The sequence below is a fragment of the Labeo rohita genome, chromosome 8, assembly GCF_022985175.1.
Source record: "Labeo rohita strain BAU-BD-2019 chromosome 8, IGBB_LRoh.1.0, whole genome shotgun sequence".
NCBI classification, from domain to species: domain Eukaryota; kingdom Metazoa; phylum Chordata; class Actinopteri; order Cypriniformes; family Cyprinidae; genus Labeo; species Labeo rohita.
This window is the reverse complement of record NC_066876.1, coordinates 18997965-19016789: the sequence shown is the minus strand read 5'-3', so window position 1 is coordinate 19016789 and position 18825 is coordinate 18997965. Positions and strand designations below refer to the sequence as shown.

The following is an 18825-nucleotide window of genomic DNA, read 5'->3' as shown; positions in this document are numbered from 1 at the left end:
TTTGCAATGCATGTTACTAATCAAAAAATAAGTTTTGATATATTTATGGTAGGACATTTACAAAATATCTTCATGGAACATGATCTTAATATCCTTATGATTTTTGGCATAAAAGAAAAATCGATCATTTTGACCCATACGATGTATTTTTGGCTATTGCGTTAAATATACCCGTGCTACTTATAACTAATTTTGTGGTCCAGGGTCACATATACATTTATTGTTCGTTTGCTATTATATTGCATTTTAAATAACTATCATTACGGGCCTGCATTCTTGTTTTGTAACTCTTATTTTGAAAAGCTTTCTTCGTGGGTACTCTCGCGAGATTTTAGACCGAACAGACTCAAGTTTGGCTAAAATGTTCAGCCATACAAGTCAACACACACAGGTAAATTATAACATATCTGCTTGCTCACCAATAAGGGCAGATCTATCAACTCACATTGTGTGATGCATGAACAAGCAAGGTTTCCAAAATACAGAGCTTATAACGCTACAGGTGAGTGACAGTTTGATGGGGCGTCAAGACGTGACCAGCTGCAGACCTGCTAATCGGCCCGTGGCTGGAGGAGTCCGTCAATGGATCAGCTGTTGTTTCAGAGCGTTTGTTTTATGATAGATTTATTGGCCCTCCCCCGTATTATGTTTTGGGCCTAACCACATAATGATTTCGCTTTAAGCTGTAAGATTTTGATATTGAAATTCCTTTTTTGAATGCAGATTCAGATAGGATTTTGTGTAGGCAAATGTAATTTTGTCATACTTTATCTGTTTTTAGATTTCATAGAGGTAAGAAGTAAGATTTTAATGTACAAAGCACTTAATCAGGAGACAAAAGAAGGTGTTTCAGGGTGTTAATGTTGTTCCTTTATATTTCGTAGCTCCACAAAACTATTTTGCGAGGAGAGGAGCAGCCAGTTCTCCAGAGATGTGAGGACTGTTGTTCCTTGTACCACTGTCCTTTCTGTGGACCTGAGATGTTCAAACCCACCATCAAAAGCAAATGTTTAAAACATTTACAGGGTCACAGAAGAAGAGCAATACGACACAAGGGCAAGTACTGTATATATTTTACTTTAAAGTGTCCCAGGTAATGAAGTCACAAAGTTCCTTCAAGTGTTAAAATTTACTGAAGCATAGAATTTTATAGAAGCATAATTAAACCTTAGTATTAAATGCATCTCTAACAGAGGATTCTTTTCCTTTTTACTACTTTTTTTCTCACTAGAGTTCTTTATTTTCAAATGTCATTTAAAGTGCCGAACTGCTCCACACTTTCACTGCGTCAGCTGCACATCCACTTTTATGAGGAAAGATGGTTTTCTAAAACACCTGGCCATGTGTGAGAGCAAAAAACCAAAGGTAACGGTTGTGGAGCTGAGATCAGAGGAGAGTTTACCTGCAGCAGATCTTCAACTGACTGCATCTGAGGCTGGCAGAACTGAGGAGATGCCTGTCAGTGAGGGACACGAGAGCCTGATCTCCGAAGATGCTCAGAAAATCAGGAGAAGAAAAGCAAACTTTGAGCAACACTTGTGTCCTAAAAGGGTATGTTTATGGAGATAAAATAATGCCATAAAGATTTGCATGTGAAGAGTACTTGTTGTGCAGGTGTACATAAGACTGTAAGCCTAAATTAATTTTGCATGCGCAAGAGAAGCTTTGTAAAAGTGTAAATCGCGTTTCAAGCGTAAGGAAAAACAGATTTGCAGCATTTTACTGTTACTCGTAAGTGTAAGTCATGTGTTGTGAAACTGCAGCTTTATGCTTTGGCAAAATAAATAGGATCTGCATTCTTCCGACTTCCATTTCTCCGCGCTTACACTTTTGGCACGTTCTTTTCGCTAAAATACGGTCAAAAGCACTGCAAGTCTGTGAACAGTGAGTTGCACACGAAAACAACAGTTTGCAAAACAGATTGACTGCGTAGGACCAATATGTATGTGAAAAAACAGACTGTTGCAAATGTCTAAATGACTTGTGTATGTAGGACACAAAGTTGCCGAAATAATCGGATACGTACAGCTCCGTCTTTCTTTTTCTGCGCTTACACTTTTGGCACGATTCTCTCACTCACTGAGTTTTGCAAGCCTGAGGGGGAGGGCGGGGCCAACACCTTTCTGTAGCCAATCAAATGAGACTCTCGCGGACTCTATTTACTCTCTTATCTGATTGGTTCAATAAACACATCACACACCAAAACATTTATCTTCATTTAGTTCTCGCTGTCGCTCGCTTCCGGTGGAATGGTACCTTTAATGTAGACATACATTAAAAATAAAATAAAATAAAAACACGATAAAGTTGTGTACCAGGCTGTGTGTTCATTCTGAAATTCGAGCTGTGTCGTCATCGTCCTCAACAGGCAATATATGATAGTTTACTGTAATATTGTAATTTTGATGATACCTAATACTAAAACTGCCACTAAAACTGTATATTTTACCCGTGGCTGTTTTTTAAATGTAGCCTACATAACAGACTTTTAATAAAACATTAAAGTCTCCCAGTCACTGACTTTTACTAAAATGGTGTAATTTACAATCCTCTAAAAATGGTTTAGAAAAAAAAAAAGATCAGAACGTGGCATTTATATTGTGCCTATATTTTCGTGCTGTCATTATCTTGCTACTTATGTATTAATTGTAACTACATTGCTAGGCAGCGCCTTTTACTCACTGAATTAGCAGTTGAGATTCAAAAATAAAGTCAAAATTAGTAAAAGAAGGTGATTTATGGATGCTGAAGAGCATAGAAGCACTAAATGCCATTAGTCAGCATCTGACGGCTCATCTGACTGTGATCTCATATTTAGATGTTTCTTTATGAAAACAGTGGCATAATACACTGAAATAAAATGTTCTTTAGGCGTATAAAAACGGTAGTCGTGCTTGGGTAGAATTTACCCGCTGGAGGTTTTTATGTGTACAGCGACCCCTAGCGGTGCTAGTGTTAAACATGGCCTAGTATCTGTACTAGCAGCATAATTTGTCATTTATAATACCATGCATAATTTCACCTGTCTACTGATCAGGGACGACTCAAATTTTTTAACTAAAATTTGGTTCAATATTGTGAATATAACATATTTTTTTCACTTTAACATGTTATAATTTAAGGGGATTTTACACTTGTTTTTACAATTGAGTGTTAAATACAATAAACAGAGACATGGTCTGGAAAATCGTCAAATTCAGATTTATGTAGCTTTATTGTTATAGTAAAAAGGTTTTATCAAAAGTATAGCACTCTGATACTGTTGTTGAGCATTGTCACGTAATGTTTAACATCAGCTATATATTAGGCTATATTATATGATATATGCATTTCAGTGTAAAGCCAAACCAATCCAATAATGTTAACACCAGCTAACAATTCAGGATGAACACATAGTCTAGTCTAATGGTACACAACTTATAAAGTATCATGTTTTAATTAAGTTGTTGTTTATTTATTTATTTTAATGTACATGTACAGTAAAACTACCATTCCACTGAAAGCGAGCGACAGCGAGAACTAAATGAAGATAAATGTTTTGGTGTGTGATGTGTTTATTGAACCAATCAGATAAGAGTAAATGGAGTCCGCAAGAGTCTCATTTGATTGGCTACAGAAAGTAGTGGCCCCGCCCTCCCGCTCACGCTTGCAAAACTCAGTGAGTGAGAGAATCGTGCCAAAAGTGTGCGAGCTCGTACGACCTCAAAAATCGCACCGTGTACGCCCGCCTTAAGCGCAGATAAAAGAAAGACGGAGCTGTACATATCAGATTATTTCGGCAACTTTGTGTCCTACATACACAACAAGTCATTTAGACATTTGCAACAGTCTGTTTTTTCACATACATATTGGTCCTACGCAGTCAATCTGTTTTGCAAACTGTTGTTTTCGTGTGCAACTCATTGTTCACAGACTTGCAGTGCTTTTGACCGTATTTTAGCGAAAAGAACGTGCCAAAAGTGTAAGCGCGGAGAAATGGAAGTCGGAAGAATGCAGATCCTATTTATTTTACGAAAGCATGAAGCTGAAGTTTCACAACACATGACTTACACTTACGAGTAACAGTAAAATGCTGCAAATCTGTTTTTCCTTACGCTTGAAACGCGATTTACACTTTTACAAAGCTTCTCTTGCGCATGCAAATTTAATTTACGCTTACAGTCTTGTGTAAACTTGCACAACACGTACTCTTCACATGCAAATCTTTATGGCATTATTTTATCTCCATATATGTTTCTTTTTCCTTTGTTGTTATGTATGTGTATGGGCCATTCTACAAACTGCTGTCCCACAATCAAAAAACACATTTAAAAAGCATTTAAGTATTCAAATCTCAGGTCTTTACTAAGATCCTTCTATTATCTATTGAAACCCACAATTATATTTAAAATATTAGTAAGCTTAATATATATATAAAATCATCATCTATTGGGTTCTTTGAATTGGGAGGTGGCTATTCTCCTGAATACTCCTGGAAGTCCTGAACCCTAACCCCTAAACTTATGAAAATTATATTGAAATTATATTTTTCCATATATATCTTTTTGATTCTTTTTAAAACTCAAGCTATAAAAAAATACTTATTTTATAGTTTCTCTGCAAATAATAAAACTTATTTTCATGTCACTACTGAAACAGTGTATGTTTTCAGTTCATTGGCTGAGACATTAAAGTACAGTTATGCAATTTTTAAGCATTTTAATGTTTTAGTAGTGTTTTAGTATATAAGTTAAAATTCTGTAACGTGATGTGGTCGCTACCAAAGCATTACTGTCACTACTGAAACATGGGATGTTTTGTCAAAAATAAAGTATATTGAATTATCATAACTATCATGTTATGATAGTTTTTGGTTCAATGCATATTCAAACTAATGAATCTTTGAAATTAGTATGATCAACGTTTTGCCTTTTACAAAGAAAAAATTGATTCAATATACAACAAATCTCATTAATTACACTTGAAATAATCTTAAAAATGTAACTTATTGATTTACCTTTAAAATTTTGTTAATAAAATAGCAAAAATATATATTTACAATGTAGGTGTAAGCAAAATCTTAATAGGTCAATATAGCCTTTTTAATTAAATTATATTTATATACTGTGTTTCAGTAGTGACAAATTTGGGGAGAGGACAAATATTCCAAATCTTTCTATAAATACAATATGAGATTTAACTGCACAATTACTAGAAATGTATAACTTGGATATTATACAATTTGCATACTTACAGTTCTGAAGAGTGGCCCATATACACTACGAAAAGTTTGGGGTCAGTAAGATTTTAAATAATGCTGGATAAAAGGTAATACTAACAGTAAAGATGTTTACAGTGTTTTGAAAGATTTCTATTTTAAATAAATGCTGTTCTAATAAGGCTAAGATGAACTGACAAGTAAACAGCAGAATTGTCCCTTTAAACCCCTTAATAGGACTTTGTTGTGTCAAAATGTCTGATAAGCTGTGAAAAACTTATGTAAACATATAATACTCTTTTTGCTCTATGCTGTTAAAGGCTGCAAGTGAGTACACAGTGAGCCAGGGTCCCAGTGATTCAGAGATGGCAGACCAAGACTCCACAGGTGACTCTCATCAAACACAAAACATTCTGCATAATGCATTTCTGCATAGTGCTCAACTTGATGTCCAATTTCCAATGTGACACACAAACCCAATTAACATCAGGAACAGATTTACTAAATATTATTACTGACTCATTATTTGATGGTAGTGCCAAACTGGAGACGTAACTCCAGTACGGTATTCATTTCCAAAATGATAACTGGACTCCACGTGAAACGTTTATCCATGCATACTGTTTAACATATTTTTTAAAAACTAGTAAGTAGTATACAACAACATTGCTCTAGTATACAATTGCATTGCTCTGATCAGAGAGATTTATAGTTTTCCGCTCTTTAATCTCAGGTGAAGGAGATATTATGGAGGAACAGGTTAGAACAGATGACCCATCTAAATCCCCAGTGGATGAAGGCGATCCTTCAGTGGTAGATCTCTCTGTAGTGGATCACAATGTCACAGAGACCACCGTCTCAAATTCTGCTGCCGACCCGCATCCTATAGAGGCTGATGTCACCATACAGACTTTGGTAAATGAGATGTTCTCTCGACACACACCTGTTGAAAGCAGCGTGCCACAAAGATGCAGATCCGATGCACAAGATCTGTGTCCGTTCTGCGGTTTAATGCTGCACAGGAAGAATCTACAGGTGCATTTAAGAAGAAAGCACCCAGATCAAGTTTCAAACCACGAGAAACCTGCCTCTTCTCAGGTCAAAAACCCAAAACAGCAGAGACTCCCTTTGCGACAACAACAGAAGGTGAGAGAAGTTCATCCCTTGGGAGGCTTCACATATTTTTTTATTCTTTAGAGCAGGGTTTATGAGTGAACTGCATCGGGTTTGGGAGTTGATAAAAGTTCATAATTAAATAATCTAAATAAAAAACACTTAAAAATAGTTTTGTTTAACCACGTCGTGTGGAGGACTGTATGAATGTGCAAATATGTTGTGAAATTATTGAAATATTAATTTATATTGTCAGGGGTGAATATTTTATGTTTAAGGGGTTTGGTTGACTAAAATGTTTGGGAATCCCTGATTTAAAGTACAGCCTTAAAAAAAAAAACACAGTTCACCCAAAATGAAAATATGCCATCATTTATTTACTTTCATCATTTACGTTATTCAAAACGGCATGATTATTTATTCTAGAGAACACAGAAGGTGATATTTTTAGGAAAAATTAAATTGTTTAAAATTTCTCCTGTTTGTGTTCCCCAAAAGAAAGTCATACAGGTTTTTAATGATGGTAAGTAAATGACAGATTTACGGGAACTCCTACTATAAATTCCTACTATACATGTTTAAACTGTATTAAAGTAATATAAGTAATTTTAATATAAATGTAAATAAAAATCCTAAATCATTTCAGTCTGGAGATAAATAGTAACAGAAGCGTTGTGGATATTCTTTATACACCCCAAAGGGAATCACAACATCTTAAAACTGACGGGAAATAAAAAATATATACTTAGGTGATTTTACATGCAGCAAAAGCTAATACTTTGCAGATTATGCTATGGAATATATTATTATGCGTAAACACATAGGTTATTGAGGACTGTCGCAGGAAAAAATAAAGATCATAGTGTCGAAAGTGTGATGAATAAACCGAACACCCCCTCAGAGCCCGCAGAATGGATGCGTCCGCACCGAAAGCGCTTTGTCCGTGGTTGAAACATCGGCTCTCACCGACACTCCAGCGATTTTTTCCGATCTCACTCTTCTGTCACGACGGTCCACTTCAGTTCACTGGACAGGCGTGGATTATTGTTGTTGACATGCGTTGCGGTGCCGTCTGTGTTGTTGTTGTTTTAGCCAGATTTCATTTGCGCCCGTCTGACCCACATCTATTTTAAGGTGCAAACGTAAACGGTGCTACTTTTTAACGTCTGGACCCTCACTTTCATTAACGTGTTGCTTTATTATTGACAGAATACATATTTTTAATAAGCTCACTGGAAGCGTAATATCGTTAGCAAAGCGTTATAAACACCAGTGAGATAAAATGGGTTGTTTCATATCGTAAAATGTTGCCTACATGTGGGACTAGTAGCCATTTGTAAATTACTTGCGTTATGTACAACATAGTAAAAGTTTATAAATACTGCTGTGCACTAGTCTGTAGTACGTGAGATAGTATGTATATGAGTTTATATGAGTCAGTAAACTCCAAAGTGTCTAAAATGGGCTGTTTTACAGTGTGAGCCCACAAGAAAGGCTGTTTCATGTTTGTTTTCTGTTTGTGTTGACTCATAGTTTATATGTTTCTGGTTTCAGATTGCAATGGAGAGTGAGATCAGAGATGTGTTCAGACACTGTCTCAGGTTTCCAGTGCCCATTTCTGCCTCTGTGGTTGCTGATGAGCCAGTGGACACTGCCAATGAAAAGCGTTGTGTCACCGTTTTGACCCGTAAGTTTAGTGGAGTCCTGTCATGTGGTTTTATAGTGTATTTACTCAGTTGTATTCAGTTAAATTATGACTTCATGGTGATTGCTTTTCAACTCTCTTTCTCTGTAGGTTGGAGTCAGTGTGATTTGGAGAGAGGGGTGAAACTGCCTTTCTCTCAGAGATGGACTTTACTGTGTAAACATGACACAGTTGAGCATGTGCTGCCGTCTGGAACAAGCTCACACACAGAGAAAGAGTAAGAGATATATAAGAAATATATGTATCTTCAAGAGGTAAAAATAAAGGTTACAAGTAAACAATGCGCCTGTCATCAAAATGCATTTCTCACTTTCAGGTTGCTCAGCTGCCATTCTCCTTCTGGGACACTTCAGGCTGTCATCCGGGAGGAGGCAGGACATCAGTATGTGGAGGTAATGGTAATATGTTTTGATGTTCAAATATTGAGTTATTAAAGTGTGATTCTTATTCCTCTTATTCTTTTGGTAGGTTTGGGGTCAAAATGGTCTGGAGAAAAGTTTGGACCTTACAGCTCTGAATAAACATGGAAAAGTCTACGAAGATGGTAAGAAACACTTTTACTGTCCATGTTATACACCAGGGGTTTCGAGTCACCAGCCTGAACATGGCTATCTGTGAACAAATGACTCTTTTGGAATCAGTTTTTAAAATCTAAAAACTGATTCACTTAGCAAACCATGAATCATTGTCAATCATGTCTAATGGAAATGAACTTTAACAGTGAGGTGTACTTAATTTTCAGTCTAATTTGCAGAATGTTTTTGATATGGAAGTACCATTTAAAATCTTTTTTTGTTTTGTTTTTACTTTTATTCAGCAATGATACATCAAATTGATCACAATTGTTACCTTGGACCACAAAACCAGTCATGGTCAATTTTTTAAAAGCGGAAAAAAAGGTGTCCATTGATGTATGGTTTGTTAGGATAGGACGATATTTGGCTGAGATACAACTATTTACGGTAGAAAATGGAACATAATCTTTACTTAATATACTAATGATTTTTGGCATAAAAGAAAAATCAATAATTTTAACCCATACAATGTATTGTTGGCTATTGCTTCAAATATACCCATGCTGCTTATGACTGGTTTTGTCACAAGATTATCACAAGATAATTTACATTTTATATATTTAAAACATTTGTTATTTAAAATGGTATTAATAAGATTTCACAATATTTTGTTTTTACTCAGTGAGCATGAAAGACTTCTTTCAAAAAACTTTTGAATGGTGGTGTAGTCCAAGATAGACATTTATACTGAGTCATTCTGTAATTTGGAAGCTAATAAATCATTTTCTGATTGTGTATACTTTATTTCTCTGTGTATCATTAGCTCAGTTTGCATGTCTGGCCTGGTCACCATGTGAAAAGAAGCTGCTCTATGTGGCTGAAAAAAAGAGGGTGGAACCATCAGCGCATTCATCAGTTGCATCAGCCAATGAGGATGGTGGGCTAGTGCTGCTTGAGGAACAGGTAAAATGTCTTCTCCCATATGTAGTTTCATACACTAACTATTATGGTTATAGTTTTTGAAGAAGTCATGTGCATTTCACAGGATAAGAACATATATGTTGAAGACTGGGGTGAAGGTCTGGTGGGTAAGAGCTGTCCAGTTTTGTGTGTAGCTGATCTCAACAAAGGAGCAGTTATTGTATATGCTGGCGTCCCTCCACATATATCACCAGGGCAGGTGAGTCAGATGTATTTTGCAATTCTCTGGTCTAATTGATAATCATTATGTTATGTTACTGGCTTTCCATGGGAGATGTTATATCAGCAATCTCAAATTCAGTTTTTTAAAATGTTAACTGAATTATTAAATGCACTTTGTTCTTTCCTAAGGCTCTGTGGGCACCTAATGGAAGGGGCGTGGTCTTTGTGGGCCAATGGAATGAGCCGTTTAGACTGGGCCTTAAATTCTGCTCTAATCGTAGGTGAGGGGCAGAGTCAAAGATAGCTTCAACAGCTATTACTTATATTCCTTAGAAAAATTGATTCAGTAGTAATCCCACAGTCCCTCAAGTGCTAATACTGAATAAGTTGCTTGTATCAGAGAATTCTGATATTCATAAATACACTGACCAAAATTAAGAGCTGAACTCAAAGATCTAAGACTTTTTCTATGTACACAAAAGGCCTACTTCTCTCAAATATTGTTCACAAATCTGTCTAAATCTGTGTTAGTGAGCACTGCTTCTTTGCTGAGATAATCCATCCACCTCACATGTGTGTCATATCAAGATGCTGATTAGACAGCATGATTATTGCACAGGTGTGCCTTAGGCTGGCCACAATAAAAGGCCACTCTAAAATGTGCAGTTTTACCTGTGTTCGTTGTCCATAACATACGCCTGCCCATACCGTAACCCCACCACCACCATGGGCCACCGTGGTTACAATGACAAACTGCATTTAAGTTGAGACTCAGATGGGAGCGACGAGCGTGCAGATGAGCTTCCCTGAGACGCTTTCTGACCGTTTTTGCAGAAATTCTTTGGTTATGCAAACCGATTGTTGCAGTAGCTGTCCGGGTGGCTGGTCTCAGACGATGCTGGATGTGGAGGTCCTGGGCTGGTGTGGTTACACGTGGTCTGTCTGTGGTTGTGAGGCCAGTTGGATGTACTGCCAAATTCTCTGAAACACCTTTGGAGACGACTTATGGTAGAGAAATGAACATTCAATTCACGGGCAACAGCTCTGGTGGACATTCCTGCAGTCAGCATGCCAATTGCACGCTCCCTCAAAACTTGCGACATCTGTGGCATTGTGCTGTGTGATAAAACTGCACATTTTAGAGTGGCCTTTTGTTGTGTCCAGCCTAAGGCACACTTGTGCAATAATCATGCTGTCTAATCAGCATCTTGATATGCCACACCTGTGAGGTGGATGGATTATCTTGGCACAGGAGAAGTGCACAGATTTAGACACATTTGTGAACAATATTTGAGAGAAATAAGCTTTTTGTGTACATAGAAAAAGTCTTCGATCTTTGAGTTCAGCACATGAAAAATAGGGGCACAAACAAAAGTGTTGCATTTATAATGTTGGTCAGTGTATTTAATTAAATATTTAGCTGATTTTTAAAAATGTATTTATTTTATTTTTTTTCATTTTCCAGATCAGCTCTCTACTACCTGGATATGAAAGGGAACTGTGGTAAGAATCTTTATAGGAGGGATTATATGTAAGCACCATTTAAATGCCCTTTTTTCACTCTTTGGGCTTTGACGTATATACAGTTTTGTGAAACTATAACTCTTGGTCCTATAACCTCTCTTTGTCCAAAATGACCTGTCCTGCCCAGAGTGCTTGTCAGCTGAAGGCGTGTCTGTTTCAAGCCCTCGAATGAGTCCAGACTCGTGCTGGATCATATACTTGCAGGGACAGGTGTTTGGACCACATCATCAGTGCCTGAAAATGATGCTGGTGAGAACATACAGTTTAATATATGAACTATTTATTCATAAATAATCCTGAAAAAGTGTATCATGGTTTCCACAAAAACATATTAAGAAGCTAACTTCATCAAAATGGATAGTAATAAGAAATGCGTCTTGAGCCCCAAATCAGCATATTAGAATGATTTCTGAAGGAGCATGTGACACTGGAGTAATGATGCTGAAAGTTCATCACAGAAAAAAATATAAAAATAATACTTTCAATTGAAATAATATTTCACAATCTTACTGTTTTTACTGTATTTTTGATCAAACAATTGCATAAGATTAATCTTACTGACCCCAAATCAGACTCTTTATTAGACTGCTTCCTTTTTTTTCTTCTTCTTTTCATGTCTTTTAGTACGACATGAAGAACAGAAGCACTTCAGTCTTAGTAGATGTGGTCAGGAGAGCAGAAAAAGGTACACACATTGAAGATTAAAGATTGACGTGAAGTTTTATTTATATAGCACTTTTCACAATGGACATAAGTGTGATATCATGTCCTTTCACAGGTCAGTTTGCTGGTATATACGAGTCTTTGCCGTCTCAATGCTGGTCTGCAGACAGTGAGAGAATCTTCTTCAGCAGTGCCTGTGAAAACAATAAGGTAAACGCATAAATACATAAAAAAACACGCACCCAAGAGACAAAAAATACAGGTGTTTGACCAAAATAGTGAAGAAAAAAATTTGCACACTGTTAAAAGGATAGTTTGCTCAAAAATTACAATTACTCATGTCGTTCCAAACCTGTAAGACCTTTGTTCTTCTGTGAACACGGATTAAAATGTTTTTGATGAAATCCGAGAGCTTTTTGACCCTGCATAGACAACAACGGAACTGATAAGTTCAAGGCCGTTAAAATAGTTCATGTGACATCAGCGGTTCAACCGTAATGTTATGAAGCTAAAAGAATAATAATGATTAAAAAAGGGTTTATTGAACAATTTTTTTCTCTTCCGTGTTAGTCTTTAATACGTATTTATGAGAATACCATGACATATGCGTGTGATGCTGCTGACGCAGGAGATGGCGTTCTGACGTAAAGCACGGATGCGAATTGTTTACAAGCAGAAGAAGATCCATGCTGTACATAAAACAGCTGTCTTCGTAAACGTCTGAAGAAAAGAAAGTATTCTCGTAGCTTCATAGAATTATGGTTGAACCACTGATGTTACGTGGACTATTGTATCGATGTCCTTACTACCTTTCTGGGCGTTGAACGGATAGTTGTGTTGCTGTCTATATAGGGTCAGAAAGCTCTCGAATTTCATTAAAAAAAAAAATCTTCAAAAAATTGTGTTCCGACGATGAACGAAGGTCCTTACAGGTTCTGAACGACATGAGGGTAACTAATGATAGAATTGTAATATTTGGGTGAACTATACTATATGTGTCCCATGTCTGCACTGTGCTGATTCTGAATTTCTGTTTCTAGCGTTACGATTTTGTGATTTGCACCATCTGTTTGTTGTTCTAGGCACTGTTCTCAGTTGACAGAACAACAGGAAGAGTCACACAAGTGTGTGGACTGGATGCGCTAAGACTAGGTAGTGTAAATATGGAGTGATGTCATGACTGCTCATGAAAAATATTCTAAGGCCATTTACTGTCAGCATCATTGTTTCTTGCCAGTTGTGACAGTCATTCAATGTCTTTGTGTTTGGTAGATGATTTTGGGAGTGTGCATCTATTGACAATACAAAAAGACCTGATGGTGATGAGCTGCTCATCTCCAAATCAACCTCCCTGCCTGGTACAACCACACACACATGCGCACACTTTTCTATAATAGTCATCTTTCACTGAAGAAACTGCATTAAATGTAACACTGTGGTTTCTGTAGAAAGTTGGCTTCCTGTCATCGATGGATCAAGCGGAAGACATGCAACTTTGTAGTGTGGGCGGAGCAGATGTGTATGAGGGATTTGATTGGCAGCCCATGTTGATCACACCCCCTTCTCAAGAGGAGAACCATCAGTTTTGTGAGTAACATGGACGTATCGTGAGATATTCAGCTGCTACCAGCAGTATTTCTTTGTGATTTGACTCTTTTCTCCTTCCTAACTATAAAGCTGGACTGAATTTTGGAGCAATTTTGTTGAAACCGTACAATCCTCCAGAGAGAAGGAAAACTCCTCTAGTGGTGAATATACATGGTAATGCTGACATTTTTTTTTTTTTTTTTTTTTTTTTTGTCCATGATGTAATTTTTTTTTCTTGGGCGTAAGTGATCAGTGAAGTACTTGTCTGTGCAGGTGGTCCTCATGCGCATTTCGCTGCTGACTGGAATGCCACAGCCGCTTCTTTAACCAAACTGGGATATGCTGTACTGATGGGTGAGTGTTTATGTGGCATTCTAGTTCCTTTCACAAAAAAATACAGAATGAGCACTGATTTAAGGTATGATTTTATGTGTCACAGTGAACTACAGGGGCTCCACTGGTTTTGGTCAAGATGGTATAGAGTCTCTGCTTGGAAACGTTGGCAGTCAGGACGTCAAAGATGTTCATGTATGTACTCTATATTCACATATAATGTGCGCATGTCAAAAAAGTGTTTCATTAGCTAATTTGTCATTTTTCGTGTCCAGAGGGCAGTGTTGTGCACTTTGCAGAATGAGACGACATTAGATCCTGATAAGGTGGCAGTGATGGGTGGCTCTCACGGTGGTTTTCTGGCCTGCCACCTGGTTGGTCAATATCCAGATTTCTACAGAGCATGTGCGTCAAGAAACCCTGTGATCAACGCAGCTACGCTGCTTGGAACCAGTGATATTGTAGACTGGTAATGCACTCACATTTACATTCATTAAAGGAGAAGTCCACTTCCAGAACAACAATTTACAGATAATGTACTCACCCCCTTGTCATCCAAGATGTTCATGTCTTTCTTTCTTCAGTCGTAAAGAAATTATGTTTTTTGAGGAAAACATTTCTGCATTTTTCTCCATATAATGGACTGATATGGTGCCCCGAGTTTCAACTTCCAAAAGGCAGTTTAAATGCAGCTTCAAACGATCCCAAATGCGGTTGTAAACGATCCCAGCCGAGGAAGAAGGGTCTTATCTTCAAAACGATCGGTTATTTTCATAAAAATAATACAATTTATATAATGTTTAATGTCAAATGCTCATCTTGTCGTGCTCTCCCTAAGGTCTGTGTATGCTGCCTCAAGACAGTTAGGGTATATCGAAAAACTCCAAATGTATTTTCTCCCTCAACTTCTAAATCGTCATGTATGTTTGACCTTTTTTGTTAAGAGTGTTTGATCTTCTTTGCATGTTCACTTTGCAAAAGACTGGGTCAGAACTTCTGCAGCAAAGTAGGATGATTTTAAAATGATTTTTGAAGTTGAGGGAGAAAATACGATAAGAACTGTCTTGAGCCAGAATACACAGAGTTCAGGGAGAGCAAGACAAGCATTTGAGATTAAAAAGTATTTAAATTGTATTTTTTTTAATGAAAAGAACTGATCATTTCGCTAGATATGACCTTTCTTTCTTGGCTGGGATCGTTTACAACCGCATTTGGGATCATTTGAAGCCGGATTTAAACTGCATTTTGGAAGTTCAAACTCGGGGCACCATATCAGACTATTATATGGAGAAAAATCCTGAAATGTTTTCCTCAGAAAATACAATTTCTGTAAGACTGAAGAAAGAAAGACATGAACATCTTGGATGATAAGGGGGTGAGTACATTATCTGTAAATTGTTGTTCTGGAAGTGGACTTCTCCTTTAATACCTCTGTTATTAAAGAAGAAAAGCTGTTTGCAGTGACCAAAGATGAGTGTAATGGTGTTATGTGATTTTTGCTCTCCCTGCAGGAGATATTCCTCTGTTGGGTTTCAGTATGCTTTTGATCGGCTGCCCACATCACAGGCCCTCATTTCCATGCTGGAAAAGTCACCTATAATACACGCTGCACAGGTATACACATATGTACACACATGTTTACCAGTGTTGTGAAATGTTGAAATTGCATAGACTTTTTTGGTATACAGATAGTTATAAATATTGAACCCTAAAAGAAAACCTTTAGCATTTTTACTATAAAAATGTATTTACCTCATTTTTATAACATGTTTTTTTTTCTTTTTGATTAAGAAGGCTCATACTTACACAGAAACACAGGAATAGCTATTAGGATACAGTATTTCTTTAGGTAGCATGATAAGCTGGAAAACCTTAATATTATTTGTGTACATGTGTGTTTAGATCCGTGCTCCTGTGTTGTTGATGTTGGGTGGGAGAGACAGAAGAGTGTCACCTCACCAAGGTCTGGAGCTCTACAGAGCACTCAAGAGCAGTAATACACCTGTCAGGTACACACACTTGCACTTAATATACACCCATATTATTCTGATATTATTATTCGCTAATAGTGGTAGACCAAGCTGATTAAATATGACCATTTTGAGATTATTGGTATTGGCCAGTAACAGTATCTGCAAAAAGTAGGGATGCCCTGTAATTTCAGACACACAACATTTTTTGGCTGAAAATTGCATTTTCGGTTTTTGGCCAAAAGAGAAAAACTGCTGAAAATATGAGCTGAGAATATATGGCATACTTTCAATAAAAGTGTGATTATTTTATTAGCTTGTTTTATTCATATTTTTATCATTACAATTATTGAGTCAAACTAAAAAGTCTTTAATATGATTTAATATTATAATAAATAAAAGAGCATTTTCAGTTTGGCAAAGTGCATCCAGAATTTTCGCTTTCAGTCTAGAATTTTAATTTTTGGTCCCTAACAAAAACAATAAACGTTTTCTATTTTCAGAGTATGATACACTACAATTCAGAAGTTTAGGGTCAGAAAGGATTTAAAAAAAAATATAAGTCTTCTATATAAATCTTCTAAATAAGTCTGCATTTATTTGAAATACATTATTAAAAATACAGTAAGTCAGCAATATTCTAGTCTTATTTAAAATAACTGTTTTATATTTTAATATATTATAAAATATATTTTATTACTTTTATGGTAAAGTTGAATTCTCAATTTTTAAGTCGTTACTCCAGTCTTTAGTGCTACATGATCCTTCAGAAATTTGTGCTCAAGAAAAACAGTTGTTGAAAACAGTTGTGCTGCTTGATATTTTTCTGGAAATTGTGATGGATTTTTTTCATGATTGTTTGATGAATAGAAAACTTAAAAGATTAGCTTTTATTTGAAACATTTGCAACAGCATTTATTTTGTAACATTGTAAATGTTTTTTTTTAACCAATTCTTATCAATTTATCACATCCTTGCTGAAGTTACATAAATACTGATTTTATTTGGCAATGTTTGCCTACTTCTCAAGTAAAGTTTTGCCCTTGACTTTTGAAAAAACAACTTCATTCGAGCACTAATGGCCATTCTGAAGTGTTCAGCCTGCTCTTTCTTTTTTTTTTCTGCCTTTATCACACACTTTCCCTCTTTCTCTCTCTCTTTGTCTGTCTCTCAGGTTATTGTGGTACAGTGATGAGGGTCACTCGCTGTCTAAAGTCAACACTCAGTCTGACTGCTTCCTCAACATCGTTCTGTGGTTTAAAGAACATCTAAACTGACACAACATTTCAACATTACTCAGACGCGCATATGAAAATATCTATCGAAAACTTTTTTCTGTCTGCACATATTGTGTTTGACATTCTTGCCAAAACTGTAAATGTCTGAATGTTGCACTGAAGCTGAAGTTACAGGTTATGCAGGTCATTGTTCACCAGGGGGCAGACCTGTCCATGTGAAATAAGGGGTTCAGATGCCAAAGGATGAACTCATTATGTTTAGAAATCAGAGCTTGTGTACTGTGATACTGAACTTCTTTTTTTAGAGTCAATATGTGAACATTTACACTCTTTTGTGAGATGTTTGTTTTGTTTTTAATGGACGTAATGATCTTGCCAATATTTTTAGATCAAATCTATTTGACTTTAAAAGAAATACATGGTGATTGTTTGTAGATTTAAATTAGTTTAATGATGAAAAAGTACATTTAGAATGGGAAGCAGAAGAGAAGAACAAAAATCTATTTTCTGGTTTCTGAAATGTATCTATAGAGATCTCAACATTCCATATTTATAAACATGATACAAGACAGAAATGTGTTATTCATTTATTTTAAACGACCTTTATACACCTCCAGGTGTGCATGCTAGCTTTGGTGGCTGCCGTACCAGCTTACATGTCTGAGACTCTCGTGTCCATTTCACTTACAGCCACTTAAGAAAGGTATTTCCCTCAAAGATTTCTTTGTTTTATAGTTTTGCAACATTTTTGCCCTTTAAACACTTAATCTCCAAATCCTCTTTGACAGATTCATTCAGCTCTTGTGTTTCTGTCATGAACTCTGTTTTTAATGCTTTTTATATTATTATTAGGTATTTGGTTTGCCGTTTGTGGCACGTTTGAGCACCAGCCAGCTTTATGTTACAGTGTTTTATGGCCAATTGTAGCATGTGGATTTTCAATATTCTGGCAGTCTCATGGGACAGATTGCTTTATACCCTGTTAAGATTGCATTGCTAATGACCCACAGAGAAAGAAGTAGAACACAACAGGTCACCTGAGACCATTGCCAGTATGTGTATGTGTGTTTAAGAGAGAATGAAAGAAAGGTCTGTATTATTCACCCTTTGATCGGGTTTGGTGTAGGTGTCTGGGTCTTTACTCTCTGTCTCAGTCTGCCTAGATGCCGGACGACATGCTCATAAAGGAAGATTAAAGAGCGAGGCAGAATTTGAGAATAAACACAAACACCCGAAAAGCAGAAAATCATTGCCAGGGGGTGAAAAGCGGATGAAAAGCAGAAGCAGATTAGCGGAAGTCGGGAGAAAAGTCTTGAGTAGGTTTAAGGTCACACTGGGGTAAAATGAGCCACAGCTTCGTTGGTGCTCTCATGAGCTGTGATGTGACAACTAAACAAAAACACAAAAGTTGTCTGATGACTCAAGCATTTTTTTCCCCGGAATATTGTGAGTTGGGTAAGATCCAGAAGGCCTGGGGTACGTTGAATCAACGGCCGTAAATATGACACAGCTTGAAGCTGTGAATTGATTTGAGTTGGCAAAATAATACAGCATAAATTAAATCTTTCAGACATCTTTGTTATACTTTGGTTCATGTTGCCTTTTGGACTTTACAAGCCTTATATAAGTTGTTTACCTTGATCTTTAAAGTGGATTCCTTCTTTAAGATCTTCAAAATGATAAACAGCTCTGTTCTGTTTTATTTTCAACTATTAAACAGAAAAAGGAAACAACATAAACTGTCTTACGTTACCACTGGCCCAAAGTAAAGTTGTGCTAAATCAGGGTGTTGCTGTGTGTAGTGGTTGGTTTCTATCCAAACAGGTGCCAACCCCCC

General features: G+C 36.6%; 1 protein-coding gene across 2 annotated transcripts; it reads left to right on the top strand.

Annotated features, from left to right (window-relative positions):
• Positions 1-345: 345 nt before the first annotated feature.
• zgc:136971 (S9 family peptidase) lies at positions 346-18491 on the top strand. 2 transcript variants are annotated; one of them, XM_051118139.1, is made up of 27 exons: positions 346-391; positions 885-1056; positions 1232-1551; positions 5518-5584; positions 5931-6343; positions 7865-7997; positions 8106-8232; positions 8332-8407; positions 8484-8559; positions 9354-9493; positions 9576-9710; positions 9863-9954; positions 11139-11176; positions 11325-11446; positions 11822-11882; positions 11976-12070; positions 12943-13012; positions 13133-13218; positions 13309-13447; positions 13538-13621; positions 13721-13801; positions 13887-13975; positions 14056-14249; positions 15292-15394; positions 15683-15789; positions 16925-17691; positions 18143-18491. In XM_051118139.1, exons 1-26 carry the CDS (start codon positions 362-364, stop codon positions 17025-17027), a joined length of 3153 nt encoding a protein of 1050 aa, XP_050974096.1. In that variant the 5' UTR covers positions 346-361; the 3' UTR covers positions 17028-17691; positions 18143-18491. The 2 variants fall into 2 exon arrangements, with proteins under 2 accessions (XP_050974096.1, XP_050974095.1); XM_051118138.1 differs by lacking the exon at positions 346-391 and adding an exon at positions 429-502.
• Positions 18492-18825: the final 334 nt, after the last annotated feature.

What these genes read in the sequence shown, in the direction of transcription:
- zgc:136971 (XM_051118138.1), top strand. Translation starts at nt 458, where the DNA reads ATGAACAAGCAAGGTTTCCAAAATACAGAGCTTATAACGCTACAG. An exon ending in AACACTTGTGTCCTAAAAGG is followed by an intron (nt 1,552 to 5,517) that starts GTATGTTTATGG and finishes ATGCTGTTAAAG; the next exon opens with GCTGCAAGTGAGTACACAGT. An exon ending in CTATAATACACGCTGCACAG is followed by an intron (nt 15,395 to 15,682) that starts GTATACACATAT and finishes ATGTGTGTTTAG; the next exon opens with ATCCGTGCTCCTGTGTTGTT.